The following is a 23,663-nucleotide window of genomic DNA, read 5'->3' as shown; positions in this document are numbered from 1 at the left end:
TTGTCAAAAAGGTGGGTATGCCTGCAGATTGTGGTTTGAGGCAGATGAGAGAAACCTTAGATGTCACATCTGAGTTACTGAACTTTTTTTAATCTTCTAAAGAGAATTAACACCACACACATTCTCTCAGAAAACTGGTGAACTGGATGTTGAAACCACAGGGCATAAGCCCCACAGAATGAAAACGGAGCATGCAACCATAGTTCTGAACTGCAGAATGCAAAGTTAATTGCCCTTGCTTGTGCTCACAGCTTTTGCTTTACCTGTAAAAATTTCTTTATCTCAACCCATAAGTTCTCCCACTTTTACCCTTCTGATTCTCTCTTCCCCTGCTGGGGGGGGGGGGGGGATGGGGCAAGTGAGCAACTGCATGGGGCTTAGCTGCCTACTGGGATTAGCTCACAACAGTATGTTTTATAAAATAAAGGAAACATCAGGTCAAGTTAATGTCATAGTTCCAGGGGTAAGGCAAATACTGATGTAATTTATTGGATGTTCAGGCTCCCAAGACTTGGATCATGTAATCACTTCCTTTATCATCTACCTCAGAAACTTCAGTAACAGAAGGCCCAAACCAGTAAGCCAACAAGCATGTTTCCTCTAATGTCTGGAGACGGAAATCAGACAAAATTACGCTAAGATGGAAGAAAGGTTTCAGTATTATGAATAGGATTTGGAATTACAATTCAAGCCATGGGTAAGGGGTAGAGGTTTAGATGTCTAAGCTGCTCTTTTAATGCAAGCATAACTTCATGTTGAAATAGCAAACGGCTCAGGTCCACTACAGGCGTCTCATCAACCAGACAACTGAACTAGAAACCAAACTATCATCTATTAGGCACCCTCAAGTTGGACCCAAAGCAGGAACATACACTAGGTGTATCTTTAGCCAAGTGCTGATCCTAACTTGTTTCTTTCTCCGCACTACTGTGGAAATCCCCACAATGCCCTCCCCTTTTGAGAGCACACAGCTGCCTGTGAAAGACTGCAAAGAAATCTGAAGATGATGTTGGAAGTGTTGATACACAGAAGACATCTCAAACAAGATCTATAAAGAAATCTCCAAGTATTTGTCTGTGGGTGCTCCCCCAGTCACATAATGGGTAAGTAAGTCCATCAGTCCTAGGACACTAAATAACTAAAAAAAAAGTATCAAAGCTGCTAAATTCAACTGTCTGGAGAACTGGATTTGAAGAGTCCTAAGTCATACAATGTGAAGAGTGATCTCAGATGTGCTCAGATGGTTACCTGAACCCTAGCAGACTGCAGCCTGAGCAGCAAAGGACTTAGCCTTTGCTTTCTTGTAGAAGGTCCCCTGTACATTGTATCTTTTGAGAATTTCTAATGTGAAATGACAAGTTTCTTACAACTGTAAACACAACCTTTTTGAAGGATCTTGTCCATTGATATTCTGCTATCCAAGCTCTTTGCCTGAATTTAGTAACAAGCAAAAAGGTCATCCTCAACAGTCTACAAGAGCTGCCCTGTTGGACCAATAGGTCTTCAACAGGAAAACATGGAGTTTCTCATTGTGACCATAGAAAAATTCACCTAAGGGTGCAACAATCAGCAGTCAGTATATCTCCTCCAGGAAATATTTCAATTGCTGAAGAACAGTCTTTTTAAACATATTTGGTGGACAAGATTTGATGTGCCCTGATGCAAGTTACAATACCAAAACACTTTCATGGCTATTGCTGAACGCAGAGGTACTGGTCTTGCATTTTGTGTATCACTCTGGACAGCCCCGACCTGATCAAGAAGATGCCAAAATAGACAAGAGAAAAGACTGGTTTGTGAAGACCAAATATTTTCTGATACCATGCAACCATGTTGACTTCAGCATATTCGGAGAAATTGTCCAAGCAGCCAGGGATCAGGTTAGGAAAGCTAAAGCCCTGATAGAATTCAATCTGGCCAGGGACATCAAGGGCAACAAGAAAAGCTTCTATAGGTATGTCAGGGATAAAAGGAAGACTAGGGAAAATGTGGGCCCTCTACAGAACAAAACAGGAGACCTGGTTACCCAGGATATGGAGAAGGCTGAGGTACTCAATGACTTTTTTGCCGCAGTCGTCAATAACTTTTTTGCCACAGTCTTCACCGGCAAGTGCTCAAGCCTCACTGCCCAAGCCACAGAAGGCAAAAGCAGGGACTGGGAGAATGAAAAGCCACCCACTGTAGGAGAGAATCAGGTTTGATACCATCTAAGGAACCTGAAGATGCACAAGTCCATGGGACCCGATGAGATCCATCCATGGGTCCTGAGGGAACTGGCAGATTAAGTTGCTAAGCCACTATCCATCATATTTGAGAAGTCCTGGCAGTTGGGTGAAGTTCCCGCTGACTGGAAAAGGGGAAACATAACCCCCATTTTTAAAAAGGGAAAAAAGGAAGACCTGGGGAACTACAGGCCAGTCAGTCTCACCTCTGTGCCTGGGAATATCATGGAACAGATCCTCCTGGAAGCTGTACTAAAGCACATGAAGGACACGGAGGTCATTTGAGACAGCCAGCATGTCTTCACCAAGGGCAAGTCCTGCCTGACCAATCTAGTGGCCTTCTATGATGGAGTGACTACATCAGTGGACATGGGAAGGCCTACAGATGTTGTCTATCTGGACCTCTGTAAGGCCTTGGACACAGTCCCCCACAACATCCTTCTCTCTAAACTGGAGAGATATGGATTTGATGGGTGGAGTCCGGTGGATGAGGAATTGGTTGGATGGTCACATCCAGAGGGTAGAGGTCAATGGCTCTATGTCCAGACGGAGATCGGTGACGAGTGGTGTCCTGCAGGGGTCCGTATTAGAACCGGTACTGTTTAATATCTTCATCAATGACATAGGCAGTGGGATCGAGTGCACCCTCAGCAAGTTTGCAGATGACACCAAGCTGAGTGGTGCACTTGACATGCCTGAGGAACAGGATGCCATCCAGAGGGAGCTGGACAAGCTCGAGAAGTGGGCCCTTGTGAACCTCATGAGGTTCAACAAGGCCAAGTGCAAGGTCCTCCACCTGGGTCGGGGCAACCCCCGGTATCAATACAGGCTGGGGGATGAAGGGATTGAGAGCAGCCCTGTCAAGAAGGACTTGGGGGTACTGGTGGATGAAAAGATGGACATGAGCCAGCAATATGCGCTCGCAGCCCAGAAAGCCAACCGTATCCTGGGTTGCATCAAAAGAAGCGTGGCCAGCAGGTCGAGGGAGGTGATTCTGCCCCTCTCCTCTGCTCTGGTGAGACCCCACCTGGAGTACTGCATCCAGCTCTGGAGCCCTCAGCACAAGACAGACATGGACCTGTTGGAGCAGGTCCAGAGGAGGGCCACAAAAATGATCAGGGGGATGGGACACCTCTCCTATGAAGAAAGGCTGAGTTGGCGTTATTCAGCCTGGAGAAGAAAAGGCTCCGGGAAGACCTTATTGCAGCCTATCAGTACTTAAAGGGGGCTTATAAGAAAGATGGGGACAAACTTTTTAGCAGGGCCTGTTATGACAGGACAAGGGGGAATGGTTTTAAACTAAAAGAGGGTAGATTTCAACTAGATATAAGGAAGAAGTTTTTTACAATGAGGGTGGTGAAACACTGGAGCAGGTTGCCCAGAGAGGCGGTAGATGCCCCATCCCTGGAAACATTCAAGGTGAGGTTGGACGGGGCTCTGAACAACCTGATCTAGTTGAAGATGTCCCTGCCCATGGCAGGGGGATTGGACTAGATGACCTTTAAAGGTCCCTTCCAACCCAAACTCTTACATGATTCTATATCTGCTATCTTGATATACATAGATCTTAGGATGCTGTTCTTCAAATCTGATACACAACAGTGGCTCGAAAGAGCTCAGCTCATCTCGCTTGCACATTCTGAGCTCTCCCCAGAGGAAGTAGCTTTTTTACTGCGTATTTAAATTCAATTACATCAACCAAAGTACTTCCTCACAATAAGGAAGGAGATCCTACCATCCTGCCTCTTGAAAGAGGATGCAATGGAGCTACTGTCCATCTTCATCTGTATGTGATGGCTTGATACAGCTGAGCAGAAAATAGGGAAGGCTTTTCTCACTGTACTTCCAGGGCAATCCTTCAAATTCTGAATTCTCAGATGAGCTCTCCTAACCCAGAAATGGGTAGCTGTTTCGTAGCTTTCACTGTCGATATAGATGAGGGAACTATTTTGAAGGGCAGATTTTTTACACAGTGATTGAAAAAAGTAAAGGCATGGATAACGGACATTATTTCCAATGGCAAGGGGATTCATTTGGCTTCTCTGCTACTCCCTCATCTGGAGCTTGCATGTTTTTCTTTTTTTATTTTCCATGGAAATTCCCCCCATCCCCCAACCATTTTTTATTTTTAAGTCTTATTTTGGGGGTATTTCCCCCCTCCACCCCTGACTCCTGGAAACTACCACATTCGGTCTTCTCCCCCTCTAACTTGAGCCTCATTACAAATAAAAACAAATTGCAGAATATGAGACATCATTATATCAGCATTTACACTTCTGAGGAATGTACAAGGTTATTTCTCATTTAATACTACAGGAAAGTACACAGACTCTCATAATCTGATGGTTCTCATCATGCAGCTTTTGGGCTTTCTGTATATATCGTTTGTTCTTAAATACCCATTTTCAAACAGAACTCTCTCCTATTTGCAAAGGAAAGGAAATAAGCAGAAAAAGAAACTGCACTTGCCTCTCTGCCCCTTTTCAAGAAACCAAAATTAAACTGCTTGTTGCTGCTGCAAAATTTTTTGGTATCTGAGTTTATAAGAGTTTCTAGTCTGTAGGCTGTTCAAACAAATATTAAAGGTTTGATGACATAATAGGACAAAAATCACTGAATTTTAAAATTTAAACATCTATTTCAAATCTGCCATCACACAAAATTGGTGGCTGGCTACAAGTAATTTGATGTCACCAACTTCAAAAATAGGAAGAAGCTTGACCTTATCAATAATTTTTTTTACTCAGACACAAATTTAAAGTTTGGTCTAACTTATTTATAGTCTTCAAAAATCTCTGCCTCAGAAAAAATTTACAATATACAAAAATCTAATTAACAAAGCCTTTCTGAAAAGAAAAAAGACTGATGCTAACTTCCTCTTTTTTCCCAAAATAGTACTGACAACCAAGCATTAGAAATAAACAGCCTAAAATGAAATCTTAAGCATCTATGGTATTTTACTGAGCATTACTCTGAAGCAAATAATGAGGTCTTGAAAACATGCAATCCATACGTACCAAGCAGTGAAAGAAACTTTTCTTTTTCTTTAATAAAAGCAATACTTAAAAACAAGTCTTACAATAATAGATAGCTCAAATGGTCATACGTAGGTATGTATTACGCACTATAACCAGCAAACTTAATGAACAGAAAGCAGATTTTGCTAGAGAATCACTGTAAATTCAGGCCACAATTTATCTTCTCCTTTTCACATTAGGATCATATCTGCAACAAAAAAGAGAATTTGTCACAAGTAAGTAAAACTTAATGATATTCAAAGTTAACAATGTGATGTAAATAGCTTTATTATATATTCATTACAAGGGATTGGTCAGTGTTCAGTCCTTTCCCTGACTGCACTTCTGTAACTACAGTTGCTACAACTTAACTGAAGGATGCATAAGCTAGAACCTGTGCATGAACTAGAAATAACCTTTACTAAAATTTTCAGCTAGCTACTTAAAATTTTTAAATCTGCACAAGCTTCTCCAAGCCTTTAATGTCCCAACATTAAGTTCCTCACTAAAAAAAAAGAAAAAAGAAAAAAAAGGGGGAGGGAGGGGAAAGGGGTATGTATATTCACAGCAATGTGCAACATTTGGCCACAACTCATTCAGACAAAAGCCTTCTGCTGCGTCCTACTCCCACATGAAGCAGTACCTTGCCTTACCTTCCCCTTTACATAGCTTCTGACTGATTTTCAATAATTTATATCTACTTTCTGGATATACTAAATAGTTACCTGATTTACTGCAATATGCTTATAGTTTGCCTCTGCTTGACATTGCTATTCCTTGGCCTTCTCTTTCTCTCCATTTGAGCTTCATCTCCCAAATTCCTGTGTCACTTCTTTGAAATTCTGATGTGTTTTCTATTCATGCATGAATAACTTACAGACACAACTGAATGATCAGGCAGTTTTACTTCCACTAATTCTGTTCTCATTCATCAAGACTTTGTTTTGCTTAGACAGGAAAATTGTGAGCCAAATTACATCACCACATAACTAGAAAGGTATTAGAACTGTTGCTATACAACTCAGACTTTGGCAAAAATGAAATGTGTACCCTTTGAAAGAAATGCTATATTATTAACTGTTAATTAACAGCACAAGCTGTTAATGCAGTAAGATTTTCGGAATGGCTCTTAGACATGTTGATATGTGGTATCATGTTTCTATGACAGTGACAAAAACACCCTTCTTCACCATACTCATTTTTCTACCTAAATGCACAATTTTTAGTGTTAGTCAAACACATGGCAGGTGAGAAGTCAAACAGTGGTCCTATTTTGGGGGGTGGGAGGCGGGGGAAGGAGAGGGGAGAAAGATATGCAGATAGGAGAAGGAGATGATACATGATGGAAACCTGCCATCAAGACACCACGAGCTTCAACCCCGTCTGTGACTGCCTACGGAGTTACTGACACTGACAGTCATGAACATCTTTTTGTGTAATCTCTCCCACCTCACCTCCAGCCATTTTTCATGTTAAATGAAGCCTGGATGAATTTTTCCAGACAGAAAGAAATCAAACAACATTATCAGAGAAAGGAAACTGTACAGTGCCCGTGGCCTGAAATGGAAAAAGAACTACAGAGATTCCACTACTGTGAGTGAATGTACAAAGAAACAAAAGACCTTGCTGGGAACAGGGAGTGAAGAATACAAAGGGCTATTACTGAACATAATCCATTTATCTGTAGTCTTAGCAGATAGTATGATATGCCTTCCCTTCCTCCTCTACTCAGCAGCAGTTGAGGGTACAACTTTTCTTTCTAGCTCATCTTTACCTTGGAGTACTGCATGACTTTTTCTAACAGCATCTTCAAATGCAATTTTCATGGGAAACTGCAGCTGTTAACATTAGCATTATGCCAAGTAGTTTTACTCAGGATTAAGGACAAAATTAGAAGTAGGTTACAAACTGCTGAACATTAAATTGCATGTTTTAATATTTTTGACTGTGGAAACTTCTTAAGTACAACTATCCTAAATAAATTGGAGTTGAGGTAAAAACTTTTCTAAGCATGAATGCATGCGAATTATCTAAGTTTCCACTGCTTTGTTTTGAAAGGCTAAAATTAATTAAGATATTTTGGACCAGTTAATGTTCCAGCACAGCAGTCAAGCTGCACCATTTTTTTATAAATGTCTTCATAATTGACATATATTTAAAGGCTGTATTGCAGATGTAAAAACTGGATAAAATGGCAAATTTGGCTTAGAACTTCTTTTAATTAGAAAGTGGTTATAAATCATTAAATTAGGATTACAGTTGAAAGTAACTGGACAAGAAGTCAGCTGAATAGGGTGATTCTCTCTTTCAAAAGAGAGATTAGGGAAAGTGGTAGACAACTGAAGTGAGGGTTATTGAAGAAAACTGCTGAAACAGAATGTATTTTAGAGGCAAATGTAATGAGTTATGGCAAAAAGCAATGGCAAACAGCCAAGGTGAACGTGGACCTACCAAAGAAATCTCTCAAACTCCTGTGACATAAGCACTGATTAAGACAGAATTAATGACTCTGCTACACTGTCAGGAGCATAGAATGATCAGCGTAAAAATGCCTCCTCTCCTCAGTCTGAAAACTGGAAAGATGGTAAGGCATTCAGGGAGATTCTAACAAGTAAAAAAAGGTAGGAGCTCTTTCATTGGGAATGGGTTTGAAAGTAGCTTAAGGTCTCAAAGATAAGGGACAAAGAAGAGCCACACTGAAGGATTTACTTAGGTTGTTTTTTTCAATTTTTGTTTTAAATTCTGGGAATAAAAGGGAAAAAAAAAAAGCAAGCAGTCCTGCCAATCACTTTTTCACAGAATTAGTATTCTGTTGCTTTAGCTCCCTCAAGTGACTCAGCACAGGGACAGACAAGTGCCATGGCCAGAATGAAAACGTGGCAGACCCCATCACTTTTTCTTGGGAGTTCAGATGACTGACTTAATTGTAAGATCAAAACACTTCATTAAGTTCTAGCAACCACTAATGGCAGAAAGCCTGACCCCAGAATCTCTTCCAGCCTTCGTGAACAATCAAGCTTGGGCATATGAGACAGGAAATAGCAACATTTTTGTTTGAGAATGTTCTTACTAAAAAATTGTAGCACGTCTGAATTAAGTTGAAAATTTAAGGCATAAAAAAAATTTGAGAGAAGTGGATGAGTCATTTGGGGTATATTCCGTACATGGGAATACGTGGAATTTTCAAAAGAATAGTCAAAGAAGTCTTTTACAAAATTGGACTTTGTCCAAAAAAAGATGTGATGCAAATTATATACATTTTTTAAGTATAAACATAAAACTCTTACCTAAAGAGATCATCAGCAAGCGATTCTTCTCTTGCCTGTCGGTTCTGTTCCTGAGAAAATAAGTTTATTCAGTGTTTGATGTTAAGGGTGAAGCTAATGAACAATACAAAAGAATAAGATATCCCTGCACTAACACAGTTTTTCCTGAAGAAGTAAGTTTTCTCTAAGTATTCCATTAAGTGCATAGTCACATTAGATAATATATTGCGCTACTCCAGTTTGGCTACTGCTACCAACTAATGGAATCAATTAGTTTGTACAAGATGCCAATTTTGGTCAGAAACATGTTTTTTGGTTTTGAAGCATCATTATAGAAATAGGGACATTTTTATCCCATTATTGGTATGTAAAGGGAATTTTAAATTTGCATTATCTATTCCCAGGGACAAAAAAAAAAAAAGAAAAAAAAAAAAGAGGAGATAATCAAAAAACATTGATTTAACAGAATCTCAATCAGACTGTGGAAACAGAATATGGCTCATCAGCAAGTATTTTTAAAGAAACTACTGGAAAAAGAAAGTGCTAGAGAACCGCTATGATAAAATATAGTATTTTTTAGAAAATTTACATACAAACGTGAAGATTTTTATAATAGAAAAAATACTGAATTTATTCTTACTATATCTTTTCAGTCTACTGCAACAGAATTTTACTCAGGTATTTTCTCTTCTGTTCAAGAGTAGAATATCAATTGTACTGTATAACAATTTGAACACAGATTACCATATAGAAGTTCTTCCTAGTTCTCTGTCACGTTTTTAGAAGTCACAAGTGTCCATAATGCTTCTTTTGATTATTAAAAAAAAAAAAGATCATTCTCTTTTAGGTTATTGATTTTGTTTAAATCGGTTTTTCCGATTACATGAATGTTGCATGTAAAATAAATTCAAATAATCAGCAAAAAAATGAGCCTTACCACAGACCTCTGAATTCCAGTAACTTTACTATTGTGTATGTTCCTATGAGCATGTGTGGACAGCTAATCGGCTGAGGTTTTATTTCAAAAATAAAATTCTGAAATATTTCAGAAATGACCACAGGTTGGTATGACCATTTACATGAGTCAAGTTTTTGTTTGCTCATCTTTGAGAAAGAATTCCTTACCTCCATTTCTTGCCTTAACCAGTCTTCTAGCTCTGAATTCTTTTTAGCATGGTGAGCAATCAAATCTGACCCTCGAATAACGTATGGAAGTTGTCCTGCCCCTGGATAAGCTACCTGTCGGACAATAAATTCTTACAATTACAATACAAGGCAAGCACACTGCAAGTAAAAGGTCTGTTTTAACAAATTCAGAAAGTCTAGTCAAATATCACAGAAGAAAGTCAGTCATTTTTTCTTTGAACAACATTTATCAGAGATCATATTTAAGAGAGACTGAAGTGAAAAAAGCATTTACAGAAAGCTGTTAAACTCCCTCCTTTTACCAAAGGAAACACAAAAAAAAAAATAGCTGACAAGTTACATATGCAAAATAAATCTGATAGTACATTAAATGGAGTTTGAAAACATTATAAACTGATTTTTACTGATAGATTCTATTTTATCATCAGAATGCATAAGAATCTATTACAAAACAGTGGAAAAGAAAATACGATCAGAAATTTAAAATGTTATCTAAAAAAGAGAGCATACTCCCAGAAAGCTGGAAGTTGCATTATGTGGCTCACGTTCTCCACATAGTATTTTACTGAAATACATTTCTAGTAATCTTAGCCCACATATGTTTTTTTTTTATTTTTAATATGAGCTGAAGTGGTATTTTTACATTGAAGACTAAGAATCTTCTTGAAATTATCTTCAGGACCCAAGCAAGCAACCATCTTACTTTTGTAAAATACTAGATTTAGTTCTATTTAGAAACCCAAGATTTATTAGATAAAATGCAAGATTCTGAATCAGCATATGTTTTATATGTAGGTCTTTGGAGAAATCAAATTGCTAACTTTTGGAGGTACAACCGGAAGTTATGGTAGGCATCACTTCATGACGTATTCCAAGTAACAGCTTGGAATAAGTACCTAAATAATAAATCTAATCTAAATAATCTAGCATGAGGTAAGCCTTTGTCAGCCTGGTACTACTTTAGTCAAGTAACAAAATATTTGTTAGCAGTATAATATGGTATTTAAATTGTTTCTTTCTGCAGTTACTATCAATTTTAAAAAATCATAATATATTTCTACAATCTTAAAGCAATACTTTTTAGTATTTTTAAACAGTGCCATCTTGTGACCATTTCAAGTACACACTAACCTTCTTGAACATTTTGAAATTTATCTTTCCCCCGTAGCTGGTATTTCCAGTAAGCTGACTGTTCTGTCTTGGATGGCTGACAACCAACGATCTAAACTCAGTCAACAGAAGTCTGCTAGGAAGATTGCTGGAGTCATCTTGAAGTTTGTTGTGGTTCTTATGTGGGAAGAAAAAGGAAGGAGCACTTCAAGTGTATAAACAGACACACAGCATATCTAACAGTATAAACTTTAGAGAAAGAAATTATCATGAGCACAGCTGAGGCAAAAGTTAGGATTCCAAAAGGGTGAGGGGAAGCAGCAACAGTGCTAGAAGCCAAGAAGATGGATGTACTTCTCATCCTCCTTATATACCACCAATAGAGCTGGGAGCTCCGTAAATTTATTTCTCTCATATTTACATCTGTTGAAAAGACAGGATCGTTAAGAACTGCAGTAATAATAATGAAGTCAGTGTACCTCATTTCACTAGGATTTTACTTCAAGATAAAACTTCAAGTAAAAAAAAAAACTTTTTTTTTTTTTTCAATTTAGCTAATATCGAAGAATTACTTCTCTCCTCCCCTCCACCTTGCCTCTTACCTGAACTAATTTAATCAAGTATAATTACTCTAATGGAGACTCCAGCTAACTCTGAGGAAGATGAAGCTGAACATCTTCAGCTCAATTCTAGCCTACAGATTTACCATTTAGGCCAACTTTAGGGCTGTAAGATGTATCTGATCAATGAAGCAACTTTTTCTTGTACATGAGAATGCTCATATGTCAGAAAGTTTGCATGCACACTTTGCTGCTTGGGGCTAGACCTATGTGGATTAAAAAGGAAGTCTGGGTGCAGGACAAGTTCACAAGTAACGTTAAACAGCTCCAGCCCAGATGCAGTACAGTTGTTTTATAGCAAAGTATAAACTAAAAATCCCTTAATCTGAGCTGACCCTGCACTTTGGTATACTTGCACAGCGTTCCCTCTTCTTGGACTGTTTTCTGTACATATGTGAAAGATTTCATCCTGCCCCTCGTTGACTCGCTACACTCTCCTTTATCTCTTCAGAATCTTTCCATTTCAGTTTCATTTAGCCTCATCTCCTTTTCCTCTGCCTCACTGCCATTCTGTGCAATTCTCCCCTCCTTCCTTCATTCATCTCACCTATAACAAAGTTAGCACAGTATTTACTGTTAATCAGTGTATGTAACATCTATTTGCTCAACGGTCCATCTCTTCCATTCTAGTTGTGATCTCCTCAAGGCAGACAAGGAGATTACGTTCTTGTCTGGTCTTTAAGCAGTAACCTAACAAGAATATCAGTACAAGTATTAACCGCATTGAAGGGTTAATACAATTACATTAGGTTTCTGTAGTTTAAGTATCTTAAGTATCCATCCAAATGCCATTACAAAAGCATGCAGATGAACTACAGTTCTCTCTGTCTTTTCACAGTCAATAAGTTGGACTGTACTATTCAAATTTACACATGATTATTTTAAGGAGTACAATCTTCAGAACCTCCTTTACTCTGAGAAGCATTAAGAAAATGCATTAAAATTTTGCTTTTAAGAACATAGTATTTGTGGATCCTATTTCAGAGTTTGCTGTTCAAACTTACAATTAACTGGTTTCTTACCAAGACTGGCAACTCTTGCTTGATCTCACTTTTCGTTTCTGAAGTTAGCACTAATCCAAGTTCTTCTTCTTTCTATTTGATTAAAAATTATTTAAAATGTAACACTGAAATTAAATGCAAATTGAATTACATAAAATTGTTTTCTGTCTTGACAGTGGAATAAGCATTTTCAAATCAATATAAATATTTAGACAGAAAAGAAACTGCACTTACTTTTAAATTTATACGATTTTATGTACACTATAACAATTGTTGGGTTTTTTCTATTAAAAAAATTATTTTCTCACATTTTTTTTCTTATACCAGTAGCAAGTTTTGTCCACATGTACAATCTTTAAAGTGCTGCCAGGTTCTGGAAAATACTTTTAAATATAGTAAATAAGCTTTTAAATGTAAAAAGTAGCATTTTCCATTTCATCTATCAAGTGTACATGTATGCAGAACGGACATTTCATTACTAGGATTGGAAAGTATTCTGCAGGTTGCTTTCCTCCCATAATTTAAAACCAGATTTGCCTTTCACAGATTATTTTCAGTGGTTGAAAAAAGTCAGACCAGCTTTATGCACCCTGTAGATTTTGAGTCAATTACTCACATTCTCTGTCTTGCCAGATACACAAGAAAATAGGTAACATAAATATGCCTGTGAAGCTTTATCATGAAATCTCCTTCCTATTCCACTGGAAATATACATAAATAAAATAGGTTGTTATTAATTAAACTATTAGAAGACTTTTTGTCAGCAAAAGTCTTTAAGTGCTCATCTGATAAAAAGACAGTTTAGTTTTATAGAAGAATTTGTTTTCCTTCATGATCCTGACAAGAAGTTTAACTAGCCAAGCTTCCCAGGCCATAAAATAAATTCAAAAGACTATTCCAAGCAGCCATTTGAGTCTCCCAGTACGGTTAGACCTGATAAAAAGTACCTCCTCTCATAGTATAAAGAAATAAAAGATTCTCTAAAATTATAAGACTTATTTGTGTTTTAAAACTTGCCTGTTACTAACACACAAAAAAATAGCATTATAACGAAGTTCAAAATTCGCACTTTGCCAGAGGCAGCTCCAGTAAAGTATCAAGAGAAGAGTGTTAAGCTGGTCTGAGCTAAGGATGCACAGACAATTACTAATTCTCATCTGATCTCATCTGACTGGAACTGCAAATTCCAGTTACTCAATCATACATTCAAACTTCATTATTACAGCATTTAAACACTGCCTACACTGTGTAAGAATTGACTAGACAGTAAGCTTTAATATATATATTTTTTAAATAAACAAAAATTAAACCTATTCCTTCTCTCTTATTCCCCTCTGCATTGTTAATAGTCTACTTTCCTAGAGCTCTCAGCATTGTTTTCCTCTACAAACCTGCTTTTGTCTTTTTCAATGAAGTGGCTACTGTTTACTCAAAATCCATTGTTTTCTTCATTTCTCTTAGAAAATTGCCTTATTCTCAAAACCAGAGAAATAATCAAGAAAACTAATCACAAGGTGTGGGTTTTTTTGTTCTGTTTTGGTTTTGTTTTGGGTTTTTTTTGTTGTTGGGTTTTTTTTTAAGACGACATTAGTGATTTGAATTGCCTCATACAGGAATTTTAATAATCTTCCACGTGACACCTAGAGATTCTGACTTGAAAGACATTGGACGCTACTTGGTATTCAACAGAAGAGGTCAACTAAAGGTTTCCTAAGAAAATTCATTACGTAAAGATAATATAATTGAGTATTGTTTTAGTATGAATATCAACATTATAATTAACACAACAACATACAATATGAGAAGTTTTTCTTGGATATATTCTGCTGTTCTACCTACAGTACTTCAAGCAAAAAGAGAGGAAAACTTTCAGAATACAAGCAGCTTTCAATTCACAAAGAAACAATGTCCTAAAGAGTGAAAAAACATTTAGATAGGTGTAACACTGCAATGTTCACATGTAATAGATACATCATTTCAATTTTTAGCTTAGAGCAATTTGAGAGGTTTAAGCAAACAGACTTTACAAAGCCACTTTATGTATGCAGGCAGCCTCATCCTTAAAGAAGTTATCTGCATCCTTCTAACACAGTTGTAAATTTCAAGATTAGGCACATGAGAAGAATGTAACTTACCAATATTTTATTCTCCTGTCTCTGCTTTACATTTACTTCCTGAATCTGGCTTCCTTTGGCTTCCAAACATCTTTTTTTTCGTATATTTCCTTGAGCTTCCTGGTCATGATCTGCCATTTGATCTACCCAGTCTAGGTCTCTGCTTCCAAACACAATTTCTAGAGCCTCTGTATCTTCAGATAAATCATCTAACTCCTTTCTCTTCTCTGGTGCATGCTTTTCACTAGAAGTAATTTTAGTGTCTGTTTTGTCACTTGCTAGTTTGCCACTTTCCCTCATAAGCTTTATACCTGTGTCCTCTAATGCAAAATTTGGGTTTGGGTCCAGGATGTTATTTTCCTTTTGATGTTGTTCTGCTTCATTGTTCCACACTGATGAAGCTGTGGGTTCAGTGCACTTGGAAACAGGTGATGACCTTTTCTCCAGTTTTGCTAGTTTGGGTACAGATGTTTCTTCTCCTTCTTCAGGTCTTTCCCTTAGCCAGAAAATAATTACAAAAGAAAGAAATTACAAAAGCATTTTTTAATATGACTATTTGCATCTGCAACGTAACAGCTTCTGGGGTTTAAGTGACTGCATTGTGAAATTTGAACATTAAGCACCCTTGAGGAAAAGCTTGCCATTCTAGGAAGCTGATCTAAAAATTACCTTTTGAAGTATGTTTTTAATTAAATGTACATCCCTTGAGTTAAAATTATTTTCCATAAACAGCACCAACATAACAATAAGGGAAGTAATGTCAAGAACATTTCAACACACCTTTTTCCAGCTACATGGAAGTAATTTGTAATTGAGTTAGACTGGTGACGTGAGGCGCGCTCACTAGGTCTACCAGCTTCTGAAATTTTAGATGGCGAGACAGGATGACTTTTTTGACTGAGCCCAGATGTTCTGTTCACTCTAGATATCGATGTTTCTGCATTTACATTGCCACTTGTGCTAGGGTTTTTCTTTACAGTGGTTATATCCTGGAAAGCCATTTTCCCTCTTCTGTCCATCTGCGCAGTATTCTCTATCTCCATACTATATTAGAGAGAAAAAATGCTAAGTGAACACACAAGAAGTTACCACAGAGATACACTGTAGAATACCACTTTTTAAGAAAGTTGTACCTGTTCTTTGAACATACTTATAAACAATGTAGGTGTGCTAAAAACAAACTGTAAAATCCGCTATGACAAATATATTTTTATAACTCTGAAATGGCTTGAAAAATTTTAATAGTTAAGACAGCCAAATCAAATATGCAGTATCTACATTTGTATCTGAGACAGTCATAAGTCCTATGTGATGCTTTCTATTATCTACCACTCAAAAGCAGAAATTACCTCACTGCAGACAAGTGACAGCAATTTACTAAGCGCCACTTCAAACACTGTATACCTTTGTCCATGGCAATGATACAAGTTCCTCTGACACAAAAGATTGCTTTATTTGCAAGTATTAACTTAGAAACTATTTCCATGAATACTTTACCATGTCTGCTCCTCTATTTCTGTATCAGCTACATATACTGTGCTGTTATCTGCAGCAGTTGGCATTATGGTTTCATCCACAGCCAAACTCTGAGAAATGGCTTGCCCTACAACAGCTGATGCAGGAGTACTTTTAGTTACAGCTGCAAGATCAACACAAGAGAAGAATTACAAGGTTAATATAAAATCTGTGATTCTTTGCATGTGTTATCACACATCGGTAACTGATCAGGTGAGATTTTTGTAAAATGGTCTTAATGCAATTTTAATCAAAAAATTAAGCAGATTTATTAATTAAAAAAAACTGAAAGGAACAGTTCTAAAAGACCACATTCTGGGATTCAGTTTTAAGTATTCCACTAAATTAAGTCATGGAATTTTGCTTAAATAAAAATGAAGCATAATGGTAAATCATATATTAATATGGACATAATGTAATTAATAAATCATGCAATATATATTTTATGCAAAACCATCAGAGCACAAAATTCCTCACATTTACTGCTTTATAATGATCTCTAACATGTGATTATTATATTTGGGATAATTTCTATTAATACAGAACCAACATTTGCTATCAAAAAACCTTAGAATAATGTCTTCTACAGCCTATTTCTCATAACCCCCATAGTCAGGGGCTTGCCTTAAAACATCTTTTGCTGCTCTCTATTTAGTTGCTCACGTTATTTCTCTGTAAAACGGAAAGAAGAGCATACACAACATCTTTTATATTGTCTGCCCTTTCACTTGTCCTTGTCTGCATATACTTATGTCTTCTCAAAGTCAAAGGATACTAACATTTACTATTTTAACATATGTCTCATCGTGCTTCTAGATAAGTTTTTTGTTTAATTACTATTTATCTCTCAGCCCTTTACATTATTCCTGCTTCTCATTCAGATTGAGAATATGATGACAGGATTGTCCTTTCAGATAACCCCTTTTTTACACCTTCATTCACTCATTTTTTCCTACCACTGTAACCTATAGAGGAATAACCGATAGAGACACCTAGGTCTCCTCCTTGAGCAACTACATGTTATATATGTTGCTATTCATTGTTCTGAGACAAGATCAGAGGAAGAAGTCTTGTTTACAATCCCTTTGATTTGCAACACATACATGGAAGTTTTTTTATAACTCCCACACAATAGCACTTGTTCCCTTTTAGCAAACAAACTGTAAACATAGCTACCTTTAAAAGCCTGATATACAGTCTTTTTATGCAATTCAATTAGACAATTTAGTTTTTATCCAATTAAACAATTCAGATTGGAAAAAAGAATCAACATTTCTGATTTATTTAGATGTCTGTGGGGTCAATATTTTTAAATTTAATCTGAGAATCAATTTATTTTGTATTGTTTTCTAAACTAATTGAATAGACAACAGATCACATACAAGTTATTCATACAGGAATACCAGTCAACCAAAATATTTTTCAGAGCTCTGCCAGTACTGGATGTATATTTTTCCTCTCTTCAAAATACATTTTTGAATAAGTAATGTTCCTATATGTAAAGACAAATTTATGGCCATTTTGTTTGATTTTTTTTAAAATTGTAGGATTTGCTACCCGATACAACACTTTGTAGAACAGAACCGAACCTAAAATTATACACATAACTCTGACAATTTTATAGAAACAAAATATAGACTAACAATTGTGGAAGAAGCATGAAAAGAGAATTAGACAAACAAAAACTCTTTCTGTCTCCCAAAGATTTTTATTATTACTGCATTAGCAAATACAAGTTAAGTTTCAAGTCAAGACTTGGAATGTCCACTCCCAAACTATTACTTCAGTAAATGTGGCAATCATATCTCATTGTTTTTACTTGTTACGTCAAGATTATGTTTGATTTTGAAGTGGGCAGGGGGCGGCTGAATTTCCCTAAGGCAAATTCCTTTTTGAGCAAAAAAAGCAAACATTTACAAATTAATTCCGTTCTTATTCTCTCAATTTCTAACATTCATCTTCTACTTCCTTATTATGCCAGTCTTTTCATAAAAGATAAAATAGCATGGAATTCAAACTACCACATACATATTAATTCAGTGGCCACTAAAAATGTGAACTTCAGAAGATTGTTTTAAAGTACCTTTCCTTTAAAGATCAATGTACTATGTTGTCATGGTTTAATCTGGCAGGCAGCCAAATACCATGCAGCCGCTCACTCACTCCCCCCACCCACCCCCAGTGGGGTGGGGAGAGAATCGGAAGGGTGAGAGTGAGAAAAAACTCGTGGGTTGAGATAAAGACAGTTTAATAGAACAGAAAAGGGAAAAGAATAATAATAATAGAATATATAAAATGAGTGATGCACAATGCAATTGCTCACCACCCGCGCTGACCGATAACCAAGTAGTGATCGGTACTTCCTGGATCACGCCTACCATTCATATACTGAGCATGACGTCACATGGTATGGAATACCCCATTGGCCAGCTGGGCTGGCTGTCCTGATTATGTTCCCTCCCATCTTGTGTACCTAGCTCAGTCAGTAGGCATGGGAGCTGTCCTTGGACTAGGAGGGCCCTTAGCAACAACTGAAAACATCAGTGTGTCATCAACATTCTCCTCATACTAAATCCAAAACACAGCACTAGGAAAAAATTTAACCCTATCCCAGCCGAAACCAGGACATATGTGTCTGCTTTTTATGCTAATTTTAGATCTGCTACTTTTTTATTTACATCTAAGAGTCACATAATTTGCATCACACTTTATTGCAAGACCATTAAAAACCAATTACCTCCTCAGACTTGTATACATTTTTCATACAATGTCATTCTATTTTAGTGGTCTTGCAAAACAAAACAAAAGAACTTGAACATTAGCTGTTGATGCCCCCGTACAAAATGAAATATTGCCTCTTTAATGCTGTTAACTTATTACTACCCTTCTTCCAATTACCTTTGTTACCAGGCTGCTTTTGAGGATTGCAGTATTTTTCCGTAGACATGAAGATAACTGCCAATCCAATTTCTGCCTCGGGAATAGTCCTGAGATCCTTGCTGTTAATATACAAATAAAATAAAGACAAAAAAAGAAAATTTTTCTCAATACAGATTCAAAGATGAATAGGCGAATTGGCACAGATAGGACAACGTACAAAACGTTCCATTCCTCCTTTCAAAAAACATCAGTCTACACTACAATTTTTCACAACACAGTAAGTCAGCATAATTATCCATCGTTATATCCATATATACCGATGTCCCATACATATGAACTCCCATGTTTCCTGCTGCTGTAGTCACTGTCTAGTCCCAGTAATCTGGCCAACGCATCTCTCCCTGCCTGATGTCTGGGCATTTCACCAACTGCGCTCTACCTCTGATTCAAAAACGTGTGTGAATGGGAAGGTGACTTGAAAGATTTGAGCACTTCTTACAAGTCAGTTAGGCACACACACCCCTCTTCTGTACTACAGCCACGAGAAGAGCTTGAGTACAGTTTTCTCTATTTAGGAAAATTCAGAGGAACTAGGTTGAGGTATCAGGTTAAGCGTTGGGATTTTGTTTTCTTTCATTGCTTTAATAAAATAGCATAATGAAAATCCTAACTTCTATGAAAACATGCAGTCTGCCCTCTCAAACAAAAAAACTCAGCATCAAAACAAAACCTGATTTTTATTAAAAAGAAGCTGCTCTTCAGAAACACTGTATGCAAATAATTAAATGGCAATGAACGACATGACCTCAAGGTGCCATCTCACCTATTTTCCATTAAATAAATACATATATTTATTGAAAAATCATAAATGATCTATTTTCCATTCTTAGAATATATTCATTTTTAACTTCTTTTAAATAGTAGAGGAAAACCACTTGCTGTCTGTAATTTCAAAGCAACTTCATTACAATGAAGCTTTGTAGAACTGGATCCTCCAAGGGGGGGGGGGGAGGGGGGAAGAAAAACCCCACCAAATCCTCACAGAACTGCCAAGTCCTTTCTTTCCTGCTTCCAGAAATTTTAGCTACTATGCTAAATACTTAAAGCAATGAAGCTCTTTATAAGCATCCTACTGCTTACATATGTATGCAAACACCATGACTAATTCTCCTCAGAAATTCTGAAATTACCGTACCGCTGTACAAGAGAACAATGCTGCACCTTTGCAAGACAGTCAGAATGGAATCAGTCCAGTTTCTCATGGAGTCAGATCCTGGGATCTGAGAGTTTGTCAACCCCACATCAACAACACAAACTTCAGGAGAAACCAGTAAAGATGTTTCTTTTCTATCCTCCGTCATCAATTTTGCTTCCCCTCCTCCAAGAATAACTGCTGGACCCAGTTTCTTGTGCTAAAAAAGAGAATGCAAATAGAAAAAAAAAAAATCTTAAAAAACAGTTAGAAGTATCAGCATAACGAACTACCAGCATAATGCTTATCGCTGATGCACTAATGCAGATGCGATGTGTTCTGTTTCTGTATTTCATCTTGCTTAGGACATCATATTGTAAGAAGATAAATACACAGAAATCCTTCTTTCCTGATGAACCCAGAATGAGTGTGAATTTACATAGAACAGAATCTGTGCTTAGTTACCCCTGCAACATTTTTGCAATGTAAAGCCCAATTACCTGCTTGGCAGTTAGAAATACAAAAGTTTTTCCACTGAATATTTTTTTCCTTTCGTGATGCTCAGATAAATCCAGTTTTTCAGTGCCAATGGAAGGCTCATCAACTGGAGGATAAAAGCTGCAAGAACAGAAAATTAAAGTTACAAAATTCAGATTTACCTATCAGTAGTGACTCATAGTCCTTTTTAGAGTAAAGCTCTGAAGTTAAAATACTGTATTGCTCTCTTAAAACTATTTATATAAATATTTTTTCAAGATATAGTTAAGAAGAAACAGAGCCTCTAATTTCTCAACATCTAAGCTAAGATCAAGACTTTCTACTTCAGTAACTAAGAGGACAACACTTTTAGGAATGTATTCAACCTATCCACTTTAAGCATCTGCTGTACACATATCTACATTCTCCACTAACAATACTGACAAATGAGACTGCAATCTCATTCTGCACTTACTCTAGCTAATAGTAAAACTCCACACAAAATTAGCCGTCTTGCTTCCCCTACCCTTCAGGCGGGGACAGCCACCCCTCCTTCTCTTCTATTGGATCAAGAAATGGTCACCTACGATCTACCACCACGCTAGATGACAGCAAGTAAGTATACTTTTCTTGCTGGTGGGCTAGAGAACTGAACTGATTCACTCTGCTGATTCTCAATTGTTTTGTCCATCACAAGAAAAGTGACCAGGAGTTCAGCTGGAGAACAGATTAGGCAGAACTGAAATTCTATCCTGAAGCTCTGATTTTGTCACAGCCTGTGATGTCAGCTCTAGTTAATGAGAGCATGCCCACATCATAAAAAGCCTCTAGAGTTAAGGCAAGCACCTAACTGATAATTTCAGGATAGTATTTACAGGATCTTTGAGTCACATATTCACTACTACAGCGGTTCTCACAGAGCAAGGTGAAGGCACATGCTAGAAAGGAGGGAAACTATAGGTTGATTTCAACTGTGCTATACTACGTCTGTACCTAAACAGCAGTTTATGTGTGTACTCTGGCTGAACAATGAACTGCTTATCTTCATTTTGACTGCTGATTACACATCTTTCTCATACTACTACGCAGGGAAAAACAACATGCTGAAATACATTCCCAAAATCTGGTTTAACAGCCCAATAAATTACATATATACATGTATACATACACACACGGATATGTTTTTAAATTATTTTTTTCCTCATTTATGCAAAGATTAGCAGATTCTAAGCAAGAAACATACTCCATGAAATGCTGAAATATTTAAGTGAAAAAAAGCACATTTATTATTATTATTATTATTTACATAGGTAATTTCACCATCTGTAAACATACAAACATTCTTCAGACACTGCAAATATTCACATACTTACAGCTGAACACAAAAAATAAGCATGTACATTTTCTACTGCATGCAAATACGTAATTCAATTATGATAGGCTAAAATGTACTATATAGTTACGGTTAATTTTTCATAGTCTTTGTTCTTTTGTGTTCTTCACAATCAGTTCCTGAAGCTTTATGTACACTATGGAAATTAATCAGCATAAAACCATCAGGTTTCGAAAAATGAGTATTTGATAAGTTTCAACAACCTGTTCAAGTCTGTTTAGAAAAATACTGTTCCATGGAAGTTGAAATAGATATGATAAATTCTACTAATTTTAAGAAATAGGGCAACTCAGATTTTAGTTACCAAAACAGACGACTTCTGATACCGAGCCCCACAGACACAGTTATTAACCCAAGACAAATACAGGGGAGAAAGTTATTTTTTAAAACCGAAGGATGAGTAAAAAGGGAGAAACAGCAGTTTCCATTATTCAGAACTGGACTATAGTTTCTCTAGAAATACATTTCACATCTCTGGTTTTTAATTTCAGCAGGAACCTTCAACTGATCATTTCTTCCTCAAAGAAACCTTTGATTTTCCTCTGAAACTGTTATCCAATCCTGATGTAAGCTCAAAGGCAACATAGTCTTTTTCTGTCTTATGAATCTGAAGCACTCCTTGTACTCTCTCCCCATAAGCTTTGAACAGTAACACCATTATCCAGAAAAGACCCTCTACAGTCTTGAATCTTTCAATAAACAGATTTTGATTCTTGATGAGTTTCCGTTAAAGGCCTCAGTTACTCTCCTACTTTTTCAAAGCCCTGCACTATTTACACTGGACTGCTGTAATAAACCATGTTATTTCATATAGGGCTGCACTTACGCAGCTATGAGTGAAATCTTCAGTTATTTTTCTTCCTTGCATAGGTTATCAGAGAGTATCAGAGGACTGGGGTAATATACTTCACCATAAAAAGCCTCAACTAAGAAGCCACATTCATTATGTGAACTGCAGGTTCCTATGAAGTCTTTGTATAAACAAAAAGTTGTTTTAATTTTTTTGAACTTTAAGATTTTATTTGCCTAAGATTTTTTTTTTAATCACATCTACAATAGTAATCAAGATTTAATTAACAGTGTCACCCTGTATTACCACATCAATATGGCTTTCTTATTTTATATCCAAACTTATTTCATACCCAAGCTGTTTAGTGTCTTGCGGATGTACCAGCCCAGGTCAGCTCTAGCTACAGTGCACAATGTAGAGATTCCCTGTGAAAGTTAAAAGCATTTTTGGAAATTGAATGCAAACAGTTGCTAAGTAAATTTTCAATATCTTCCCACAAACTTCATCTTAAAAATATCACCTATTTAAGATACTGTAATTATTTTAAATATAGATCTGTGTATTACACCAGCTGTCTCATTTAGCTTGACGCAGAACTCTCTCTGTGAAAGCTAAATAATGGATATACTGCTACTGTCAATCACATTTAGCGAACTCAATTCCTCTGAGGATCTCAAAAGTTAACAAAAATGTCAAAAAAAGGGAAACATATCCATCTGATTCTATTTTAGGGAGCACTTAACAGCTCAATTATACTGTCATTTCTCTATTAAAGGAATGGACAACATGCACCTTGGTTTCAAAAGCCCAAACCACTGTCAGCTTGTTAGTGTAAGAGACAATAACAGTAGCCTTACAGCTAGGTAACATTAGATGAAGCAAATTTCAGATTGCACAATCAATTGCTAGCTTTTGACGGC

General features: G+C 36.8%; 1 protein-coding gene across 6 annotated transcripts in view; it reads right to left on the bottom strand.

Moving 5' to 3' along the window:
- Nucleotides 1–4,508: 4,508 nt before the first annotated feature.
- Nucleotides 4,509–23,663, bottom strand: part of NBN (nibrin) — a 32,777-nt gene continuing 13,622 nt past the window's right edge. For 2 of the 6 annotated variants that reach the window (XM_075141517.1, XM_075141515.1), the window contains exons 6-16: nt 20,584–20,701; nt 20,113–20,303; nt 18,910–19,010; nt 15,994–16,135; nt 15,277–15,540; nt 14,518–14,992; nt 12,404–12,475; nt 10,783–10,941; nt 9,631–9,744; nt 8,527–8,576; nt 4,509–5,447 (exon numbers count right to left, since the gene is read on the bottom strand). In XM_075141517.1, the coding sequence (XP_074997618.1) occupies nt 5,417–5,447; nt 8,527–8,576; nt 9,631–9,744; nt 10,783–10,941; nt 12,404–12,475; nt 14,518–14,992; nt 15,277–15,540; nt 15,994–16,135; nt 18,910–19,010; nt 20,113–20,303; nt 20,584–20,701 (1,717 nt within the window). In that variant the 3' untranslated portion in view covers nt 4,509–5,416. The remainder of the gene's footprint in view (nt 5,448–8,526; nt 8,577–9,630; nt 9,745–10,782; nt 10,942–12,403; nt 12,476–14,517; nt 14,993–15,276; nt 15,541–15,993; nt 16,136–18,909; nt 19,011–20,112; nt 20,304–20,583; nt 20,702–23,663) is intronic. The other 4 variants (XM_075141518.1, XM_075141516.1, XM_075141519.1 and 1 more) reach the window with 3 other exon arrangements.

The sequence above is a fragment of the Calonectris borealis genome, chromosome 2 (genome assembly GCF_964195595.1).
Source record: "Calonectris borealis chromosome 2, bCalBor7.hap1.2, whole genome shotgun sequence".
NCBI classification, from domain to species: Eukaryota; Metazoa; Chordata; class Aves; order Procellariiformes; family Procellariidae; genus Calonectris; species Calonectris borealis.
Note: the sequence above shows the minus strand (reverse complement) of the source record. Positions and strands in the feature narration are given on the sequence as shown.